The following is an 18,458-nucleotide window of genomic DNA, read 5'->3' on the forward strand; positions in this document are numbered from 1 at the left end:
GTGGGATCTAGAGCTGGAGAGCTCCTCGGATGGGCAGATTATTATTTCTAATGCCCTAAAATTCAAATGGGGGTGTGGGAGAGAGAGGGGTGGAAAAGACCTCATCTCCTGCTTTTAACTGCTGGAACCCACCCATGGCTGAAGGAGCTAGACAGACAGGTGGGAGTGTACGGAGACCACCAGACAGACAGACAGACAGGTGGGCGTGTACGGAGACCGACTGACAGACAGACAGGTGGGAGTGTATGGAGACCACCAGACAGACAGACAGGTGGGAGTGTACGGAGACTGACTGACAGACAGACGGGAGTGTACGGAGACCATCAGACAGACGGGAGTGTACGGAGACCGACTGACAGACAGACAGGTGGGAGTGTATGGAGACAGACAGACGGAAGTGTACAGAGACCGACAGACAGACAGATGGGAGTGTACGGAAACCATCAGATAGATGTTTCATGGGCCAGATACTCAACTGGTATAACCAGCAAAGCTCCACTGAAGTCAATGGACCAATGCCGATTTACACCAGCTGAGGATATGGCTTTCCATGTTGCCATTTTGCAAAGCAAACTCCCCAAGGGAGAGACCCCCACATCCAACTCCTTAAATCCCTTGTAGGGGGGCATCGCCCCCTGCCCGCGCCACTCCAGCCACGATGCCCAATTTCTCCTACAACTACCCCCGTGACTTCTTCCCCATCACGGCCCGGAGCAGCCTCCTAGCTCTGGCCCGCCAAGCCCCCACCCTCATTCAGATTCTTGCCCAAGATCTATTCCTGCCACGTTGCCCGCAGGAAGTGAATCGATAAGGGAGGAAGCACAAGGCCTAGGCGCCGTTTATGTTCTATTTTGAGGGCTTCTGTGGTGCCTACCCCTTTTCGCTGGCCCTCCACATTCACCCAGGCCCTTGAAGCTGATGGGATCTAAGCATGTGCTTAAGGCCTGGCTGGATCAGGGTCCCTACGTGACAACGGCTTTACCCCCATGTTTGTTTTAGGGGGCAGCGGTGGCCATCCTGGCCAACATCAGGGTCTGAGCTGGGGGTCTCTAGAGCTAATCACATGAATTCTGCTGCTTGAGCTAAAAAGTTCAGGTCTCAGGCTAAGAGCCGTGGCAGACCCATATCCTCTGTGGATCGGCACAGGGAGGGACCGTGACACGCACCGGCCAGTGGGTTACAACAGCAATCTATGTATCCAGTGGCGAGGCTCCGAGGGCCTGACTTTCAGAGGAGCTAAAGCCCCCCTAATTTCCATTGACTTCAGCAGCAGTTGCTGGCCTCAGCACTCCTGCGCTGCAAGAGACAGCGGCACGGCTCTTGATTGCACGTTTCTTTTCCGGATTTCACCAGGTCCGGGAGCTTTTCACTCCCTCCACCGAATATTTATAACAGCTAGGGGAGGACAACGGCCACCGACAAATCAGAGCTACCCGTGCAAAGCCTTGAACTAATGAGCCAACAACGCACGACACTTTCCCAGGCAGGACGTTGGCTGTGGATGGAAGAAGGCAAAAAGCTGCAGATTTCCTGTCCACATGCCACACGCTCTCTGCCAATAGCCAGGGCTCTGAGAGTGGATGCTCTAGTGTCTAGTCCATTGGGCTGGCAGCACAAGATTTTTTTTTTAAGTGGCTAGTGATTTGGGGTGTTTCCATTTCTGGAGGCCCGACCGAAGCACCTTCGATGGCCGGGATTTTCAGAGCGGCTCAGGGCCTTGGTCCTTTCGGAAGATGAGGCTAGAGACTTTGGAATCTCTCGTCTCATGCCCCGGGGCGGAGCGTGTGGGAGCAGAGCTGCATACATTTGGGAGTGGATTGTGCAAATTGATGAACTGGTGTCACTTAAGCTATGATCTGCCAAAGGGATCCCAGGCAGGCAGACCCGTCTGTCCGCTGACCCCCTGCGGCTGGATCTGTCCGCGCGGATGCCTTTGCAGCATCAGGGCCTTCACTCACTGCATCCCACGGGCCACTTATTTCAAGGCTTTGCACCTCACCATACTTACCGGTCACACAGCGCTGCCACCAGGACAACAGCATCTCCTGCTGCTTATAAAAAAAAAAAAAAAAAAGGACAAAAATACCATCCTGGGTTTGGAAAAGGGCCACCCTGCTCGGGGCTGCTCAGTGATGTCTGGCTGCTGGAGCTCAGTGGGATTGAGAGCTTGCAGGGGGTGGAAAGTCATGGAGCTGGTGGGAGAAAGGGGAAGGGGCAGGATGGGCAGAAGGTGACGTGTCAGAACAAGGGCAATCCCTCGCTGCAATTTTTCTCTGCGAGGTGACTGTTTGCTGATGGCTACATAGGACTGAGGGTCAGACTCCTGGGTTCTAGCCCCAGCCAGGGGAGTGGAGTGCGATCTAGTGGTCAGAGTTGTATACGAGTCAGGACCCCTGGGTTCTAATCTTCACTCTGGGAGGGAGAGCGTGGTCACGTGAGTCCAGCAGGAAACGGAGTCAGGATATACAGCCTGGATTCCTGGCTCCTTACGTGACCTTGGATAAGTCACTTCACTGTCCTGTGCCTCGGTTTACCTACCAGTCAATAGTGATACCTATTGCCCAGGGGAGCTGTGAGCTAATCCCTTAGCTGCAAAGCACTTGGCCATCCTCTGCCAATAGGTGTTTAGGGAATGACCAAGTGCTAGCATTACTGAGAGTGTCATTATTCAACGGAAAGCAAAGCAGTGGAATTACACTGGAGAGCGTTAACTGGTGCTTGCACTCTGTCTCCCCCTAAGCACCTGCGGTAGGGCGACCAGACAGCAAATGTGAAAAATCGGGACAGGGGGTGGGGGGTAATAGGGGCCTATATAAGAAAAAGACCCAAAAATCAGGACTGTCCCTATAAAATCGGGACATCTGGTCACCCTAACCTGTGGCCAGAGGATTCCCAAGTGTTTGGTGATAAAAAGGCAAAATTGAGACAAACAACTTATCTGCAAACCCCATTTTTTCCCCTCCCATCTGTACAGATGGTTGAATCACTCAGGAAAGTCAGGCAGCCGTTTACAGAGCCAGCCGACGACATAAAAACACTGATTGCGGGAAGATTTTTCATCTGATTTAAAAGGCTGAAATGTGGCAGTTACAGAATCTGATAAATTCTGGTGACAGCGTGAGGGCTGCAAAGGGTGGAAGAAAATGTAGCTTCAGACTGTTCACTGGAAGTGTAAGATCATTAGGGCAGGGACTGTATTTGTACAGCACCTAGCACCCAGGGTCCATGATGGCAGCTCCTAGGCATTCCTGCAGTTGAAATAAATACCTAGCTCTTATATGGCGCTTTTCAGTAGATCGCCAAGCGTTTGACCATCTTTCATCCTCACAGCACCCCTGCAAGGCAGGGCAGTGTTGTAATCCCCACTGGGCAGAATGAGGCACCGAGAGGCAAAGTGTCTTGCCCTGAGCCACAGAGGAAGCTGAATCCAGGTCTCACAAGTTCTAGGCTAATGACCTGACCACTGGCCCATCGATTGAGCTGAGGATTTTATAACTCCCTCGCTTGTCTCGCCTCTCTGGGACGCCACTTCTGCCAGGATAACTCAATAGATCACAGGGAACCGTTCTTGTTATCTGTTTAAAACAGCACATGGAGGCCAGAGCCAGTCCAGGACCCCATTGTGCCAGGGGCTGTACAAACAAGGCAGCACCCACTCATAGCTCATAAGGCTCGAAGGGACCTCTGCGGTCAGCCAGTCCGAACCTCTGCGCAGCCCTGGCCAGAGAATGTCCTGTTTGAACTCGAAGTTAAACCCGGCAGAATTAACTCGAGTGGTGCCCCAGTTCGATCCCATCCACACGCAAAGCCCCCTAACTCGAGGGCGGGCCCACCAGGGGATACGGGCACCAGCGGGAGCAAGCAGAACGCATCCGCAGCTAACATGCCCGCTCTGTGTAGCTGGGGTGTTGTTTTGCAGTGTGGATGCTCTCGCCTGAGCGAGGCTATAGCTCGCGTTAACTCTGCGGCGATGGGCCCACACCTCCTAAGAGAAAAATCCCTGCACTGTGAGCTTAGTCTAAACAGGCAAAGGGTGGGAGAAAGGGAGTTTTATTCGCCCCATTTTACAGAGGAAGAAACCAACACGGCCAACCCCAAATGTGCAGAACTCCTAAGTTAAGTCCCCGAAACTCAGGAGACTGGCTTAGAAACTAGGAGGTTTTTTAAAACGCCCCAGGATCCTTCTGTTTGCCTTATTCGCTTTTGAACCTTGCCGGGGTCACGTTTTCGAGCTGCAGCCACAAGGGCTAGACTGGTAGGATCTGTCTCCGCAGCCATCGGAGGTGCGGCTGCAGGGCGGGTCGCCATGCCCGTGTGACTAGCAGTGAAGATGGGGCAGCGTGGGCCGGACAAGCCCATCCAGAACTCTGGATACATACGTCCCTCCCCTCTCGCAGGGTCCCAGCGCTCAGACTCCAGCCCGCATCCGAACATAATTTTACAGCCTTGCAGCTCAAGCCCTGTGAGCTTGAGTCATCTGACATGGGCCGGCCAAGAGTATTTCATTCCAGTGTAGACACACCCAATGTAAGCCCAGGGTTCAAACTCAGGCTCATGCCAACCCCCCTTCTATCCATACACAAATCGTGCTAACCCAGGAACTCATGGGGTGGAGGGTCCGAGTGCCTCAGTCAAGCTGATACCCAGGGATCAAGGCCTCTTCCCTTGCAGTGTAGACAATCCCACTGATTCATACTCTAGAAATCTGCCAAAAGTATCCAACAATCCCATGGGTCGACATTCTCAGTGCTGTGGACAATCAGGTTGGGTGGATAATAATGTTTTCCAACACTGCACCATGAACGAAGTGCTAGAATGGCCACATTTTGGGAGAACACTAGGAAGTCTGGGATACGGGTGGTTGGATTTGGGCCTGCATAAGGCAGTGTAGAGGCTGGAGCTCCAGGATTTAATAATTCCCAACCTGTGCTTACAAATGAGTGTAAACGCTAAGCCCTAGGTTAACAAACCCAGGATCTGCTCCTTCGAGTTCTACTAACCCTGGGCTGACATTACAATGTAGACACCCCCTAAGGGACTTGGCCAGGGTCATACACAGAGTTGGTGGCAGAGTTGAGAATTAACCAAGATCTCCTGAGTCCCTGTCCAGTGCTTTCCCTCTCCTTACTCACAGATGAAAATATACTTGGTGCAAATGTGATGAAACCAAGCAGCTCTGGGGACTTCCCTACCTTTGCAAAGCACTGAGCCTAACATGAAAATGTTTAAAACAAGCATCAGTTTTGCAAACAGTTCCTTGGGGAGGCTTGGAACATCCCACCCTGCAGCAACTGGCTCCTGATCACAAAAGCATCGAGTGGCGAAAACTAGGAAGTGAAACCAACGAGACTAATTTTGCTACCTGAGTGAAATGCAAAAGCCAAAAACAAAAAAAATCCTCCACAAACAAACAGTATCAGTAGTGAGAATGAAATCAGATGTTTAAAACTGCTGTATTGCTATGCCCAAGCATTCAAGAATCAGGAGTCCGGCCCCATAAAAACCATAATATTGGCTTAAAATCATGAGATTTAAATAAATAATATAGCTTGGGTATTTGCTTTCTGGTTTTGGAGCCTTTAGGTCACACACAGGTCATGCTTTCAAACTTTTCTCTGCACCCGTGAAGGACAGAAAATTTTTAAAAATAAAAGCCAAGATTTTTCTATATTCACATGACTCCGGGGGCTGGCAATTTAAGAAAAAGCTCCAAACATCATGAGACTTGCAATAAAATTAAATGAAAAAATTAAATTAAAATTAAATTGCAAGAGTTGGCAAAGTGGACGTAGGGCAAATGTAATCCTTGTTACAACCGAGCAGCCTCACTGAAACCAACAGGGTGCAAGGTTTCGATCCCAAAACAATCAGCGTGAATGAAAAGACTCTCATGGATATCCACAGGCTTTGGATCAGACTAAAATCGCGCTCCGTGGGTTTTTGGTGTTATTAGTCAGCTGAAATATTTGTTATGTTATTAGTCGGATGAAATATTACAAATGTTTCTGAGCTTTTTGCCCCCAAAAGCTCCACAATTTCTCATAAAAACCTGTCCCCATTTCCTAACTAGTTTTAGTTCTTAGCAATTCAGGCAGGGGATTTTTAAATAAAGAGGCCTCGTTCTGACCTCACTTCTGTTGGTATAGAACCGGGATGTCAGTGAACTGCCTCCAGATTTGTACCCGGTCTAGCTTAGATCACCATCCGGCCTGGCCACGCAGAGTTGTTATTTTCACAGTGTCCCCTTCAGCAGATTTTTATTTCGGTCTCCTGTTTGTAAAGCTCACTTCCCCTCTCCAGCCTCTGAAAAATCCATTGTGCCATTAAACAGGGACAATGGCCTCTTTGGATCTGACCTATATCTGCACTGATTCTCTGTAATTAATGGCCAGCATGACAGAGAGGGAGTAATTTACTGCATTCTGGCTGCTGGGATACCTCTCCTAGCAAGGCTTCTTTGCTGCTGGCTTTTTCTTTCTGCTCTTTGGCAGCTGAATGAACAGGAAGGAGGTTACTGGGAGAGGGTAAAAGTTTCTTGCGTTTCCTTCTAACTCATCTAAGATATATGACTGCAAAGCCAGCACTCCAGATCTGGTTGCTGCCGTGTTCAATATCCACTGGACAGCAATCCGACTCCTTCCCGACTATCCAGCCAATGGCACCTGCTAAATAACAATACATGTCCGATACCACACGCGCACTGTTACATAGAGGAGACAAATCCCAGATCCCAGCTGTCTGAAACCAGCCATGTCTCAGACAGGACTCCCCAGGACTCAATGCTATCCAGGCCATTAGCCAATCAGATCGCACACATGCTTCGGTGTACTCTGATTGGCGACTGAGAGGCTGAAAGCGACCGCCCCAGCCCCGAGACCTCTTAAAGGGTCATCTAGTCTGACCCCCTGCCAAAACGCAGGATTTGTTGTGTCTCAACCATCCAAGACAGATGGCTCCAGCCTCCTTTAGAAAACCTCCAGTGAAGGAGCTTTCACAGCCTCCTCAGGCATCTGGTTCCATCGTCCTACTGTTCTTACAGCCGGGAACTTTTTCCTGAGATTTAATCTAAATCTGCCCAGCTGTCGTTTGAACCCATGGCCTCTTGTCCTGCCCTCGATGGCAAGAAAGCAACTTTTCTCCATCTTTTTTATGGCAGCCTTTCAAGTATTTGAAGACCGCTCTCATGTCTCCGCTTAATCTCCTCTTGATTTCAAAGGGGAAATTGTTGCACTTTTTGAAATAGGCGAGACTTCCCACTACTTCTAATGAGGCCAGGGAGCATGGATGTAACAACGCACAGATGGGTTAAATGCTGCTCTCGGTGACATCCCATTGAAACTGCAGGGTGGATTTGTGCTCGCTGGGTAGGGCAACCGGATAGCACATGTGAAAAATCAGGACAGGGGATGTGGGGGTAATAGGCGTCTATATAAGAAAAAGCCCTGAATATCAGGACTTGTCCCTATAAAATCGGGACATCTGGTCACCCTATTGCTGTGAAATGCAGAGTCCAGTTTGTCTGTGGAGGGTGGTGCAGCCATGCAAGAAGCAGCTGTGACTGGGCTCCGTGGGGGTATCCCCTTTGCCATCTGTGACGGGGAAGGGAAAGGCAGCGCCTAGGTGGTGAGGGGGGCAGGTGTTTGGCGCTGATCAGTTTCAGGAACACAGATCAGCTGAGACTGTATAACCCACTTTTCCCCTGAGACAGAGAGCAAAATGATGGATGGGGGAGACAGACTGATAGGAGCTCCGAGATAGAGAGGACAAAGGCCCACCCCCCCTCCCAGCCAACGGTAGGATCATCCCTCTGCTGTAGATCCTCATGGAGCTTTGTCCATGGCACCAAATGCTCCTCAGTCCTCGCCCCTCAGCCCCGAGTTTGTGTGTCTAGCTGGGAAGCTTTCCGCAGCCTCTAGCGATGTGACAAGCACAAATGCCATTAGGGAGAGAGCTGGGAGAGCGAAGCCGTCTGTGTTCAGGCATATCTCCCCGGGGGCAGCATTACAGGTTCCTGATGGAGTCAATTCTCCCTCTTCCCCCCTCCCACTCTCTATTGGATTTTCACTTTAAATAATGTCATCTCCTAATTGCTGCTGATGGGTGCTCTAGGGTGCGGGGCGCATGGCTATCGGCCTCCCCCCACAAGGACAAAGCAAGTGTGTTCTGAAATCCCCTCTGCATGAGGAGAAAATTACAGGGGGAAAACCAAACTGCTTGGCCTTTCAACTGGGAGGGAATTGAGCACTTAAGCAATGGAGGGGGTAGCTCAGTGCAGTGGTTTGAGCATGGGCCAGCTAAACCCAGGGTTGTGAGTTCAATCCTTGAGGGGGCCATTTAAGGATCTGGGGCAAAAATCTGCCTGGGGATTGGTCCTGCTTTGAGCAGCGGGTTGGACTAGATACCTCCTGAGGTCCCTTCCAACCCTGATATTCTATGAACAGCATGGGCTGGAGATGGCCAGTGTTAGCAAGGCCAGATGTTATACAACCGTCTCCTCTGCAGCTCAGTCCTGACCCATTGCCCCTGCCTATTCCCCCCCCAGGGTCTCTACATTCAGCCCTGCTGATGCCCCTGCGTGATCCCAACCCATCACTGGCTGCTATTCCACACCCTGGTTCATTTTGGTGGGGGGAGGGAGGTGCATCGTGGCAGTCATACCTCCACGAGGCCGCAGGGGAGGGGAAGTTAGGTTGAGAGGCCTGGTCCACATAGCCAAATAGGAGCCCAGGACACCCAAACTGCAACTCCTCTGAGGCACTGGGGCAGCTTTTCGCAATCACGGTATCAAGGTTCAATGCTCAACTGAAATTTCCTACAGAAACTTTTTGCGCAAAATCCCATTTACTTGAATTCCCTGATTTCCAGCCAAGAACAGTTTAGATGGAATATTTCCCACCCGCCCTAGCTTCCAGCGCACCAGAGTCAAAAGGTCAAGGCTGCCGTACGGGTGGGAGGGAGGCTTTAAAGTGACAGAGGAGGAGGGCGGCTCTGGAAAAAAAACCCTCAGGACTTTGATAGGGATGCAGACCAAACCGAGTCCCTGGTGCCCTGCTCTGCAGCACAGCTATGGAGCTGTGGCTCTGCCCCGGATGCACAGACAGTGAAAGGGGCTTCGCTCGCCACTGCTTGGGGGAGACGATGGGAAAACTGCCCCTGTCAGCAGCTCCCGGACAGAGGGAACGTTCAGCTGTGTGTGTGTCAGACACTCATGTGTGGGAGGCGGTGCAGGGAACAGGGAGCGCAAGTCCGTTGTATTTCCAGGCAACACCCAACCGGCTGGATACGCCTAAAGAAGTTGAGCTACATAATCCTTCAGCTCCCCTCCACCCTCCCTATCCCCCGCCAGAGCCCCCACCGCTGTGCACAGCTCTCCCCTGACACCCGGCCCCGGAGCGGGAGACACTCCAGGACTGGAGAAGCCGAAATGGCACGAGGTGTCTGCAGGGCTTCAGCACGAACTCACTGCTAGCAGGAGTATGAATCCTGCCGTTCTCTCTCAGGCAACATGCCAGTGATTGCCACAGGGGCTGTGCTTGAGTAAGATCTGAGTCAAGAGCTCAGGATTTAGCCCCATTATAATATCATATTTACCACCTCTTATCAGCCCTACGTACAAACCTCACAGCGAGGTAGGGATGGACCTGTTCACCATTTCACAGATGGAGAAACAGGGAGATTAGATGACTTGCCCGAGGTCACCCAAATAAAATCGGTGGCAGGGCCAGGAAGAGAGCCCTGGTGCCTCCCCCCTCCACACACACTTTAACCACTAGATCACACTGCCTCCCCAAGTCAGGCCTAGCGTTCAAGCATCCTGACTCGAAGGTGCCTGCTCACACCACGCTGCCTCAGACTCCAGACGAACGCTCCAGCATTGTGCGCTCTGTGCAGTCTGAATCTGGGTCCCTTTCCGGGCGGCTGTTTCTCCGAGCAGGAGCCAGCTAGTCCCTGTGCAAAGGGAGCTGGGTCTCCTGTGCGTGACAGGACCATCAGCCCTGAAGAACATGGCTTCTTCCAGCTGATCTGCATGGCCCTCGCACGTGGGGCTACAAGTGTTGGTGGCCTCCCAGAGGCTGGCCAGGGAAGGGGCACGCAGGGAGACCAGGGCTGGGGTGAAGGGGGTGGGGAAGTGAGTTAGTGCAAAGCCAACTAGCACCTTCATTTGCCTCCAACCTCTCGGTGTAGCTGTTGGTATCCTGCTACTTGCTTCTCAGGACCAGCTCCCACCTACCCTGTGCCCACTAATGGCCTCCCGCTCCCCTCACCTCCGGGGGGGGGTGCCCTCCCTCCGTATACTCCTTCGCCATTACCTCTGGATGGTTTCTTCTAGCTCCTTGGTCTTCACTTTGTCTTCCTGCATCTGCTTCTTCATGGCCTCGTCTTCCTCGGAGGCGGACGACGGGGCTCCTTCCAGCAGCCACCTCTCCCTCAGAGCCTTGGACTAGGTAGGGTTGGGAAGGGAACACAGAGAGACCGGTTAGTTTCCTCCCTCTGCCCTAGGGAGCACCTGGGGTCCATTGCTGCACCACCAACATAGCAGGGAGGAGGCTGAGTATTGGGGTCTCTCCTAATGGGCCTCCTGGAGCAGTACCATGACACCTCCTACGCTACCTGCAATGGGAGGAGCCGCTGGGTGTGGGTGGAGTGGTCCCAGGAACACACATTAGCAAGACGATAGTAGCCCTGCAGAAAATGAGCCAGCAAGGACATCACTCTGCATCATGGGGCTGAATCTATCTGTACTGCTGCCCATCATCCTAGCATGTGAGTGTGAATCCTCAGGTGTCTTCATCAAGCTTGAGGCCAGAAGGGACCATTAGAACAGCTAGTCTGACCTTCTGTATACTGCAGGCCAGAGATTTTCACCCAGTCACTCCTGTATCAAGCCCAATCATGTTGGCTAAAACCACTTCCAAGAAAGTATCTAATCTTGATCTGAAGACATCCAGAGAGGGTGACTTCACCACTTCCCTCTCACTCGGGTCAAACTCTCCATTAACGCCTTCCCTCCCACCTAGGAAAACCACTAGCGCTGGCTAACACTTTCATCCAAAAGTACTTTCCCAGTGATGAAGGAGTTGCTCCTTTAGCTCAAGCAGTAGCAGCATAGTCTTTGGGTACTCGTGGTTGTAGGTTCAAGCCCGACCAATGGTGTCTATCTACAGCCATGGCCTGCTCCTCTGGCCCGGTTTCAAACCTCGTACAGTCTGGTGTTCATCAGAAAAGCGTAGGGCCCTTCCCAACGCAGGTCAGAGGGGCTTGGGCACAGCCTAGCAGTCTCAGTGCAGGTGAGGAGCGAGGAATGTTCTCCGTGCTGGGAAAATGCTGCTTTCCCTTCTCCAGAGCCAGGCCCTGTCCAAGGCACGATGTTCAGATCAGCCCTTCGGGGAACCCAAAGCCCAGTGGGTTAGTCTGCAGGTGATCACAGCTGTTTCTGGCCAGCAGGATGTCCCATGCCAGGGCAGGTGAGTCATTGGGGTCAGTCCCCAGACTTTGCCACCTGGCGCAAGCAAGCAGGGAGATGGCTGGTCTCCAAGCTACTACGGAAACCCTTCAGAGGAAGCCCTTCAAAGCGGCACATCTGCATCCTGGAGCTTTTCCTGTTACCCGCCTCCCCCCCCCCCCCCGAATCTGTAAAGCTGCAGCAACGCAGCTTCTCATGGCCTCTTCCCAGACATGGCAATATTAGTCGCTCACCCTCTAGTCCAGCGGTTCTCGAACTTCAGCAACCTGAGGACCCCCATTTTGATTTAAGATTTTCAGGGACTCCCCCAAGCTCCCCCACTCAGCCCTTGCCCCTCCCACTTCCCTGAGTCCAGGCCCCCCCTCCCTCCATCCTCCGCTCTCCCCCTTACTCACTTTCACCAGGCTGGGGCAGGGGGTTGGGGTGCAGGAAGGGTTGTGGGCTCTGAGCTGGAAATTTGGGTGCGGGGTGTGTGTGGGGGGAAGGAGTTTGGGTGCTGGAGGGGGATCAGGGCTGGAGCAGGAGGACAGGGTGCAGGAGGGGGTGCGGGCTCTGAGAGGGAGTTTGGGTGCAAGCTCTGCGCTGGGGCAGGGGGTTGGAGGAGGTGAAGGGGGCGGCGCTTACCTTGGGCGGCTCCTGAAAGCAACTGGCACATCCCTCTTCTGGGCCCCTGCCTAGGAGCCGCTGCCAGGTCTCAGTGTGCTGCCCCTGCCCTCAGGCACTGCCCCTGCAGCTCCCATTGGCCACAGTTCCCGGCCAATGGGAGCTGCAGAGTTGGCCCTGGGGCTGAGGGTAGCGCAGAGACCCCCTGTCCCTGCCCCAGGCCGCAGGGACATGCTGGCTGCTTCCAGGAGCGGCGCGGACCCAGGGTCCCTGCTCCTCCCGCTCCCTCCCAGTGCCTCCTTCACGCCAGGGAACTGTTCCCCATCGTGAAGGAGGCGCTGGAAGGGAGGGGGAGGAGTTGATCAGCGGGGCCCGGGGACCCCCTGGAGTACCCTCGGGGACTCCCAGGGATCTGCGGATCCCAGTTTGAGAAACGCTGCTCGAGTCCATCATACCTGCCCCCGGGAGGTGACCGTGCAAGGAAACACTGAACTGAATAGCGGGGTGCAGAGGGGAAGGTGGATAAAAGCACATTTTAAGGGTCGCACAATTTTGAGGGAAATGGTTCCCCCACCCCACTAACCATGTGAAAAGTGTCACCTCTGTGCTCTACCGAGCACCTCACAGTCTTTATTCACCCCCCAACAGCCTGTGTGGAAGGGCAGTAGCATCACCCCACTTCACAGATAGCACCGGAGGCCTAGACAAGCTCCAGGCCAGATTTTTAAACATATTTCAGTGCCTAACCCCCAAAATGAGGAGTTAGGCACCTAAATACCTTGACAAATCTGGTGCTAAGTGATTTGCCCAAGGCTGGACAGGGAGTCTGACAGAGCTGGGAACGGACCCCACGTCTCGTGAGCCCCAGGTGACCCCCTGAACCCTCTCTCAGCGACACTGGGCTGAGGTTCTGGGCATGCTTTGCGGTTGGCTCGGGTCCCTCTCAGGTTCAGCCCTGCGGCATTGGGCCCAGATCCACGTTGCTACCTTTAGGTGCTGTAACTGGCGCCTGTCGTCTTCCAGCTGCCGCCTTTTATTTTCGATCTCGATCTGACGTTTCCTCTTCTCCTGAGAGTAGAAGGAAAAGATGAAGAAGGGAGGGAAAGAAAAGGATGAATTCACGATAATCGTGTTAGTTAGGACAGACGTGCCAGGATTTAAGCTTTCAGAAGGTGGGGCGTCCCACTGACTTCAGGGGGGCTGGCTCACCCGTTTAAAGCCAGGCGTGCGCTTAAACACAGGCCTCGGTCAGGTCTCCAGCCATTTCCCCCGTGGGTCAGTGATTCAGTCAGTCCCTCCTGGAATCTGCAAAGCCGCTGAGCCTCAGCGCTCATGGGGAGTCCCGGGTGGGACAGTTTCTATTACTTAGTGGGCAGGTGTCGGGCCAGGTCCTTAGCAGGTGTAGATGGGGCTGTACCAATCTACGCTTGTGGGAGCGAGGCTCATCTACACCAGCTGGGGATCTGGACTGACCTTTCTCACCAACTCAGAAAATTGCTCCCTCCTAAGTTAGTCAACTCAACAGCTGAGATTTCTCCAGTCTCAGCCCTTGCTGCTGCTCCATCACTGTGGTATGCAGGAGGCGTGGATAGGGCAGGCCAGAGAGGCTGCCCCCTCCACATTCTTCTGCTTTTCCTCTCTCCTCTTTAGGATTTGTTCCTTCCATTCTCCCTCCGCCCCCGACCCTCCACATAATTTTTCCTCATTTTTCTCTTACCCGGAAATTGTAGCTACACAATACCCGACAAATACACACACGATGCAAAACAGCGGCACATACATTCCACACCTACACAAACAACGCTTCACAGCTACACAGGCCTGGACAGCTATGCAAACAAGCGACACGCAGCTACACAAACCGAGCACAGCGGCTACACTCCCAACGCTCACCACCGCCACAATGCACACGACCAAGCAACGCTCGACAACGGCCCCATCCACGACGACACAAGCAATGCTCACCGGCTACCTAGCCAACGCACAACTACGCAAAGAACGCACGGCAGCTACACAAACCATGCACAACAGCTACACCAGGCACTGCACAACCAACGCACAGAGGCTACATTTACAAGAAACCGCTGCCCCACCAATGCCCGGCAGCTACACAGCCAGTGCCCCACAGCTGCACAATGTGTGAGCGCGGCACATGGAACGCATCCTAAATCCCATTGTTGATGCCTGGAGAAAGGGGAATGGCTGCCTGACTCGACGGCCTGGATTTCCAAGCCCCACGGTCTGGGATCGGCGTTTGTGCCTAGATCGATTCGCTGTACTTAGCCTGTGAGCGACAGCGACTGAGCTGGAGAGCCTGGACAGAGGAGAGCGTGCTGGGCAGAAGCCAGGTACATTCGAACGGCTGATATCAAGGCAGCTATTGTGTCTACTCCATGCACTCGGAGCAAACATGCTGCTTTCCCCGGCTCGAGGTTTTTCCTTTCAGATTAAGGAAGATGATAAGGAAAGAACAAATATCGAGGCCCAGGCCCTCCACCTGTGATTGAAATTCCCCCATCACCCGCGCATCTGCCACGTGTTCGGTCTCGCTCCTGCTGCAACAGGCCCAGCTGGGGCATCGCTAGCCCTGTGGATCCACAGTTAGTGGCCAGCTGCTGGCAGCTTGTATAAAGTAGAGCAGCCCTGACACTGCCATCGCGGGCGCTCAACCGCTCTGAAAATCAGTTCCCTGCTGTCCCAGTTTGGGCCCTAGTGGGGGAAAAAGGGAAGGTCTGGACAGGGATTCAGGAGCGCTCGGGTCTAGTCTTGGCTCTGCCACAGCCTTCCCCTGCCCTTAGACAAGTCACTTCACTGCTTTGTGCCTCAGTTTCCCCATCTGTAAAATGGGGATAATAATCCTTTGTCTATTCACATTGTGAGCTCTTTGGGGAGGGAACTGTCTCACACTAGGTGCATGTACAGCACCTGGCACAACGGGGCCTTGGTCTCAGCGAGGCTCTCTATAAATTACTGTCGTAGTAGTAGCTGTTCAGCCACTTGGAGTTCCAGCTGGAAGGACCAAGCATGGGTGGACGATTGTGCTGCAGCCCCGGGTTTCATCGGGCATCTGCAATGCATTTGCGCTATGTAACGGGTTTTCATGAAATATATTTGCCCTTCACTTACCCCCGTGTTCTCCCAGGAGAATTTTAAATTTAATTACACTGGCTGAAGCACGTGTATTCCAGACTAAATGGGAGCCTGTGCTGCTCAGACAATGACGGCTCTTGTTTGCAATTGATGTCCCCTTCAAATTAGGGCAGGCAACATTCATACACATGCTCAGAATTCTTGTTTTCCCAGGGCCAAAGTGAACTTGGACCTCATGTATTATTACTATGAATTGTTTCTATTGCAATAAAGCCAAGAAGCCCAGCTGAGATCAGGGCCCCATCGTGCCTGGCGCTGCACAGAGACATGATGAGAGAGTCCCTGTCCCAAAGAGCTTATAAATGAAACAGAGACAGACAAAGGGTGGGAGGGGAAACTGAGGCACAGGCAGGGGACGTGACTCATCCAGCATCACACAGCAGGTGAGTGGCAGAATAGACAATAGATCCCAGGGCTCCTGACTCCCAAAATCTGGTGCCCTATACACTAGATCATGCTGCATTTCTATCATGCCTTCTCCAAGCCCGTTATTAACAGAAATGAGTCAATCCCCCTAAACAGCCCAGTGAGGCAGGGAAATCTCATTATAGGCCCAGAAGGGGGAAGGGACTTGGCCAAGCATACACAGTGAGGCAGTGGCAGAGCTGAAAATGGAGCCCAGAAGTCCTGACTTGCAATTCTCTGCTCTAACCACTAGATCTTACTCTCCCCCCAGCTGGAAAAAGAACCCAGTCACCTCGACTCCAAGTTCTGGGTCTTTAAGATCATAAGAATGGCCATAATGGGTCAGACCAAAGGTCCATCTAGCCCAGTGTCCTGTCTGCCAACAGTGGCCAGTGCCAGGTGCCCCAGAGAGAATGAACAGAACAGATGATTATCAAGTGATCCATCCCATCGCTCAATCCCAGCTTCTGGCAAACAGAGGCTCGGGACACCCTCCCTGCCCATTCTGGCTAATAGCCATTGATGGACCTGTCCATCCTCCATGAACTTATCTAGTTCTTTTTTGAACTCTGTCATAGACTTGGTCTTCACACATCCTCTGGCAAGGAGTTCCACAGGTTGACTGTGTGGTGTTTGAAGAAATACTTCCTTTTGTTTGTTTTAAGCCTGCTGCCTATTAATTTCATTGGGTGACCCCTAGTTCTTGTGTTATGAGAAGGTGTAAATGACACTTCCTTATTTCCTTTCTCCACACCCGCCATGATTTTATAGATCATATCCCCCCTTAGTCGTTTTTTCCAAAAGTCCCAGTCTTATTAAATCTCTCCTCACACGGAAGCTGTTCCATTCCCCAAATCATTTTCGTTGCCCTTTTCCGTACCTTTTCCAATTCCAATGGATCTTTTTTGAGATGGGGCGACCACATCTGCACACAGTATTCAAGAGGTGGGTGTACCATGGATTTATACAGAGGCAACATGATATTTTCTGTCTTATCTATCCCTTTAAGGATTCCCAAGTCTTTAACCCCAAGTGTGCGCTTCTGGCTAGAGTGCTGCTCTAACCCCATCAACACTGGGACACAGAGGGCTGGAGAAGCCAGAATGACCTCCCACAAGGGTGATCAGCTCCCCATCTGTGGACTGGGAGTAAAGTAACTTGCTCGAGGTCACGCAGCAGATCAGTGAGAGGGCCCGGAATAGAAAACAGATCTCCTGGCTGCTAGTCTAGTGCCTCTGTCCGCTAGTCCTCACTGCCTCATAGGCTGGGTCTTGCTTTTTCCTCCTGGAAACAAGACGGGAACTGGATTTCCCCAGCCCTCGGAGAAGATCCGAGCCACCTCCAGCCCTTGCACCATTGTTGGGATCGGTCCTGATTATTTCATCTGCGTCGGCTCAGCCACATCCCGGGAAGCGTCACACGTTTTCTTCCCCGGCCCAAAACAATCTGCCCTTTGTGCGGCAGCGATCGGGCCGATCGCAAGCAGGGACTGGAAAGCTGGCAGCGAGGCTGCCACACAAAGGTGCGGGCAGGGAGCCAGCATGCAGCCATAGGGAGAGGACCACGCTTGGCTCTGTCTCAAAGGAGGACCAGGCAGAGCCTGCACGGTCCAGCAGTTACACGCCTCCGGGCTGGCTCTCCGCATCTGCGTCCTCATTCACCCGGAGCCGGGGAGCTCCCGTTACAAGCGACCTTATGTCTGTGGGCCTGATCCTTTGGGAGTGGAGGGTGCTTGGCGTCTTGCAGGGGGTGCTCAGTTCCTTGCTGGATGACTCTTCCTGTTCTCCTGACAATAATGCCCCTTTCTGCTCCCTTACACAGCCCTTTTCTCTCTGGGCTTTAGAAGTCAGGCCCCCACCAGTAAACCACAGCATTGACCGGATACCTCTGCACACTTGCGAAAGCCCCATAGAAACTGACTCCACCATCCGCCAGATCTCCAGGCCACTAGGAAGGAGCCAGCCAGCCAGCAGCGACCGCAGCTCAAGCCCCATCAGCTCTCATCGGCCAACAGGCAGGGGAATCTCGCCTCACCCACAGCCTGGCTGGCACCAGATGCGTGCGCCCTGGAAATCAGCTGTTTGGAGTCAGACCCACTCAGCCGGCATGTTTCTGGGTCCTAGACAGCCACCGGTGAGTGAGTCAGCCCCTGCCAAAACCTCCAGCTGCTGAGTGGGCACCGGGGTCTTGTTTGCAAGCAAGAAATCGCCCTCCTGTGGGGCCTGATCCAAACCCCAGAAGCTAGGAGCCTCAATACCTTTGAGGATCTGGCCCTGGGCATCTTTCCATTGTCCAGGCTGGGAAAGCAGTAATAGCAATCAACAGTCAGACATTCGTTTGCCTTTCACCCCAGCCTCTCGGAGGCCGTTCGTTAATTCATCCATTAGGCCTCCCCGCTGCCCAGACAAGTAGCTATCGCTTGGGGATACCAAGGCCCGGCGATTTCCCCACACTCATGCAGGAAGCAGCGGCAGAACCTAGGAAAGAGCCCAGAAATCCTCACTCCCATTCCTCTGCTCCAAAAACCATCGTTCCAGAGCCGGTAACTGACACCCGCTCCTGGCGGTTTGTATTAAGTTTCTTTGTGTAAATCATCCACCATTTCCCTGTAGTCTCGCTGACACCATTTTTGGAAGGGTGCGGGAGGAACAGATTGTCAGGATTAACCTTCTGAGTCTCCTTGTCTTCTCTCTGCCCAGGCTCCCCTGAGGTCTACACCTCCCCTTCCCTCCCGGGTACTGGTCTCTGGGATGGCCGTGCTTGGCTATCAAAGAGCAATGCCACTGTGAAGAAACGGGAAAAGAACTAGACCCATGAGGAGGGGCAGCGATTGGAA

The 18,458-nt window shown here is 53.0% G+C and overlaps 1 protein-coding gene across 2 annotated transcripts in view; it reads right to left on the reverse strand.

The window, feature by feature from the left end:
• PALM (paralemmin) overlaps window positions 1-18,458 on the reverse strand; it is a 62,321-nt gene that overhangs the window by 14,211 nt on the left and 29,652 nt on the right. For both annotated transcript variants that reach the window (XM_039515372.1, XM_039515371.1), the window contains exons 3-4: window positions 13,055-13,135; window positions 10,311-10,441 (exon numbers count right to left, since the gene is read on the reverse strand). In XM_039515372.1, coding sequence (XP_039371306.1) covers window positions 10,311-10,441; window positions 13,055-13,135 — 212 coding nt within the window. The remainder of the gene's footprint in view (window positions 1-10,310; window positions 10,442-13,054; window positions 13,136-18,458) is intronic.

Source organism: Mauremys reevesii, linkage group 26 (genome assembly GCF_016161935.1).
Source record: "Mauremys reevesii isolate NIE-2019 linkage group 26, ASM1616193v1, whole genome shotgun sequence".
Classification (NCBI taxonomy): Eukaryota; Metazoa; Chordata; order Testudines; family Geoemydidae; genus Mauremys; species Mauremys reevesii.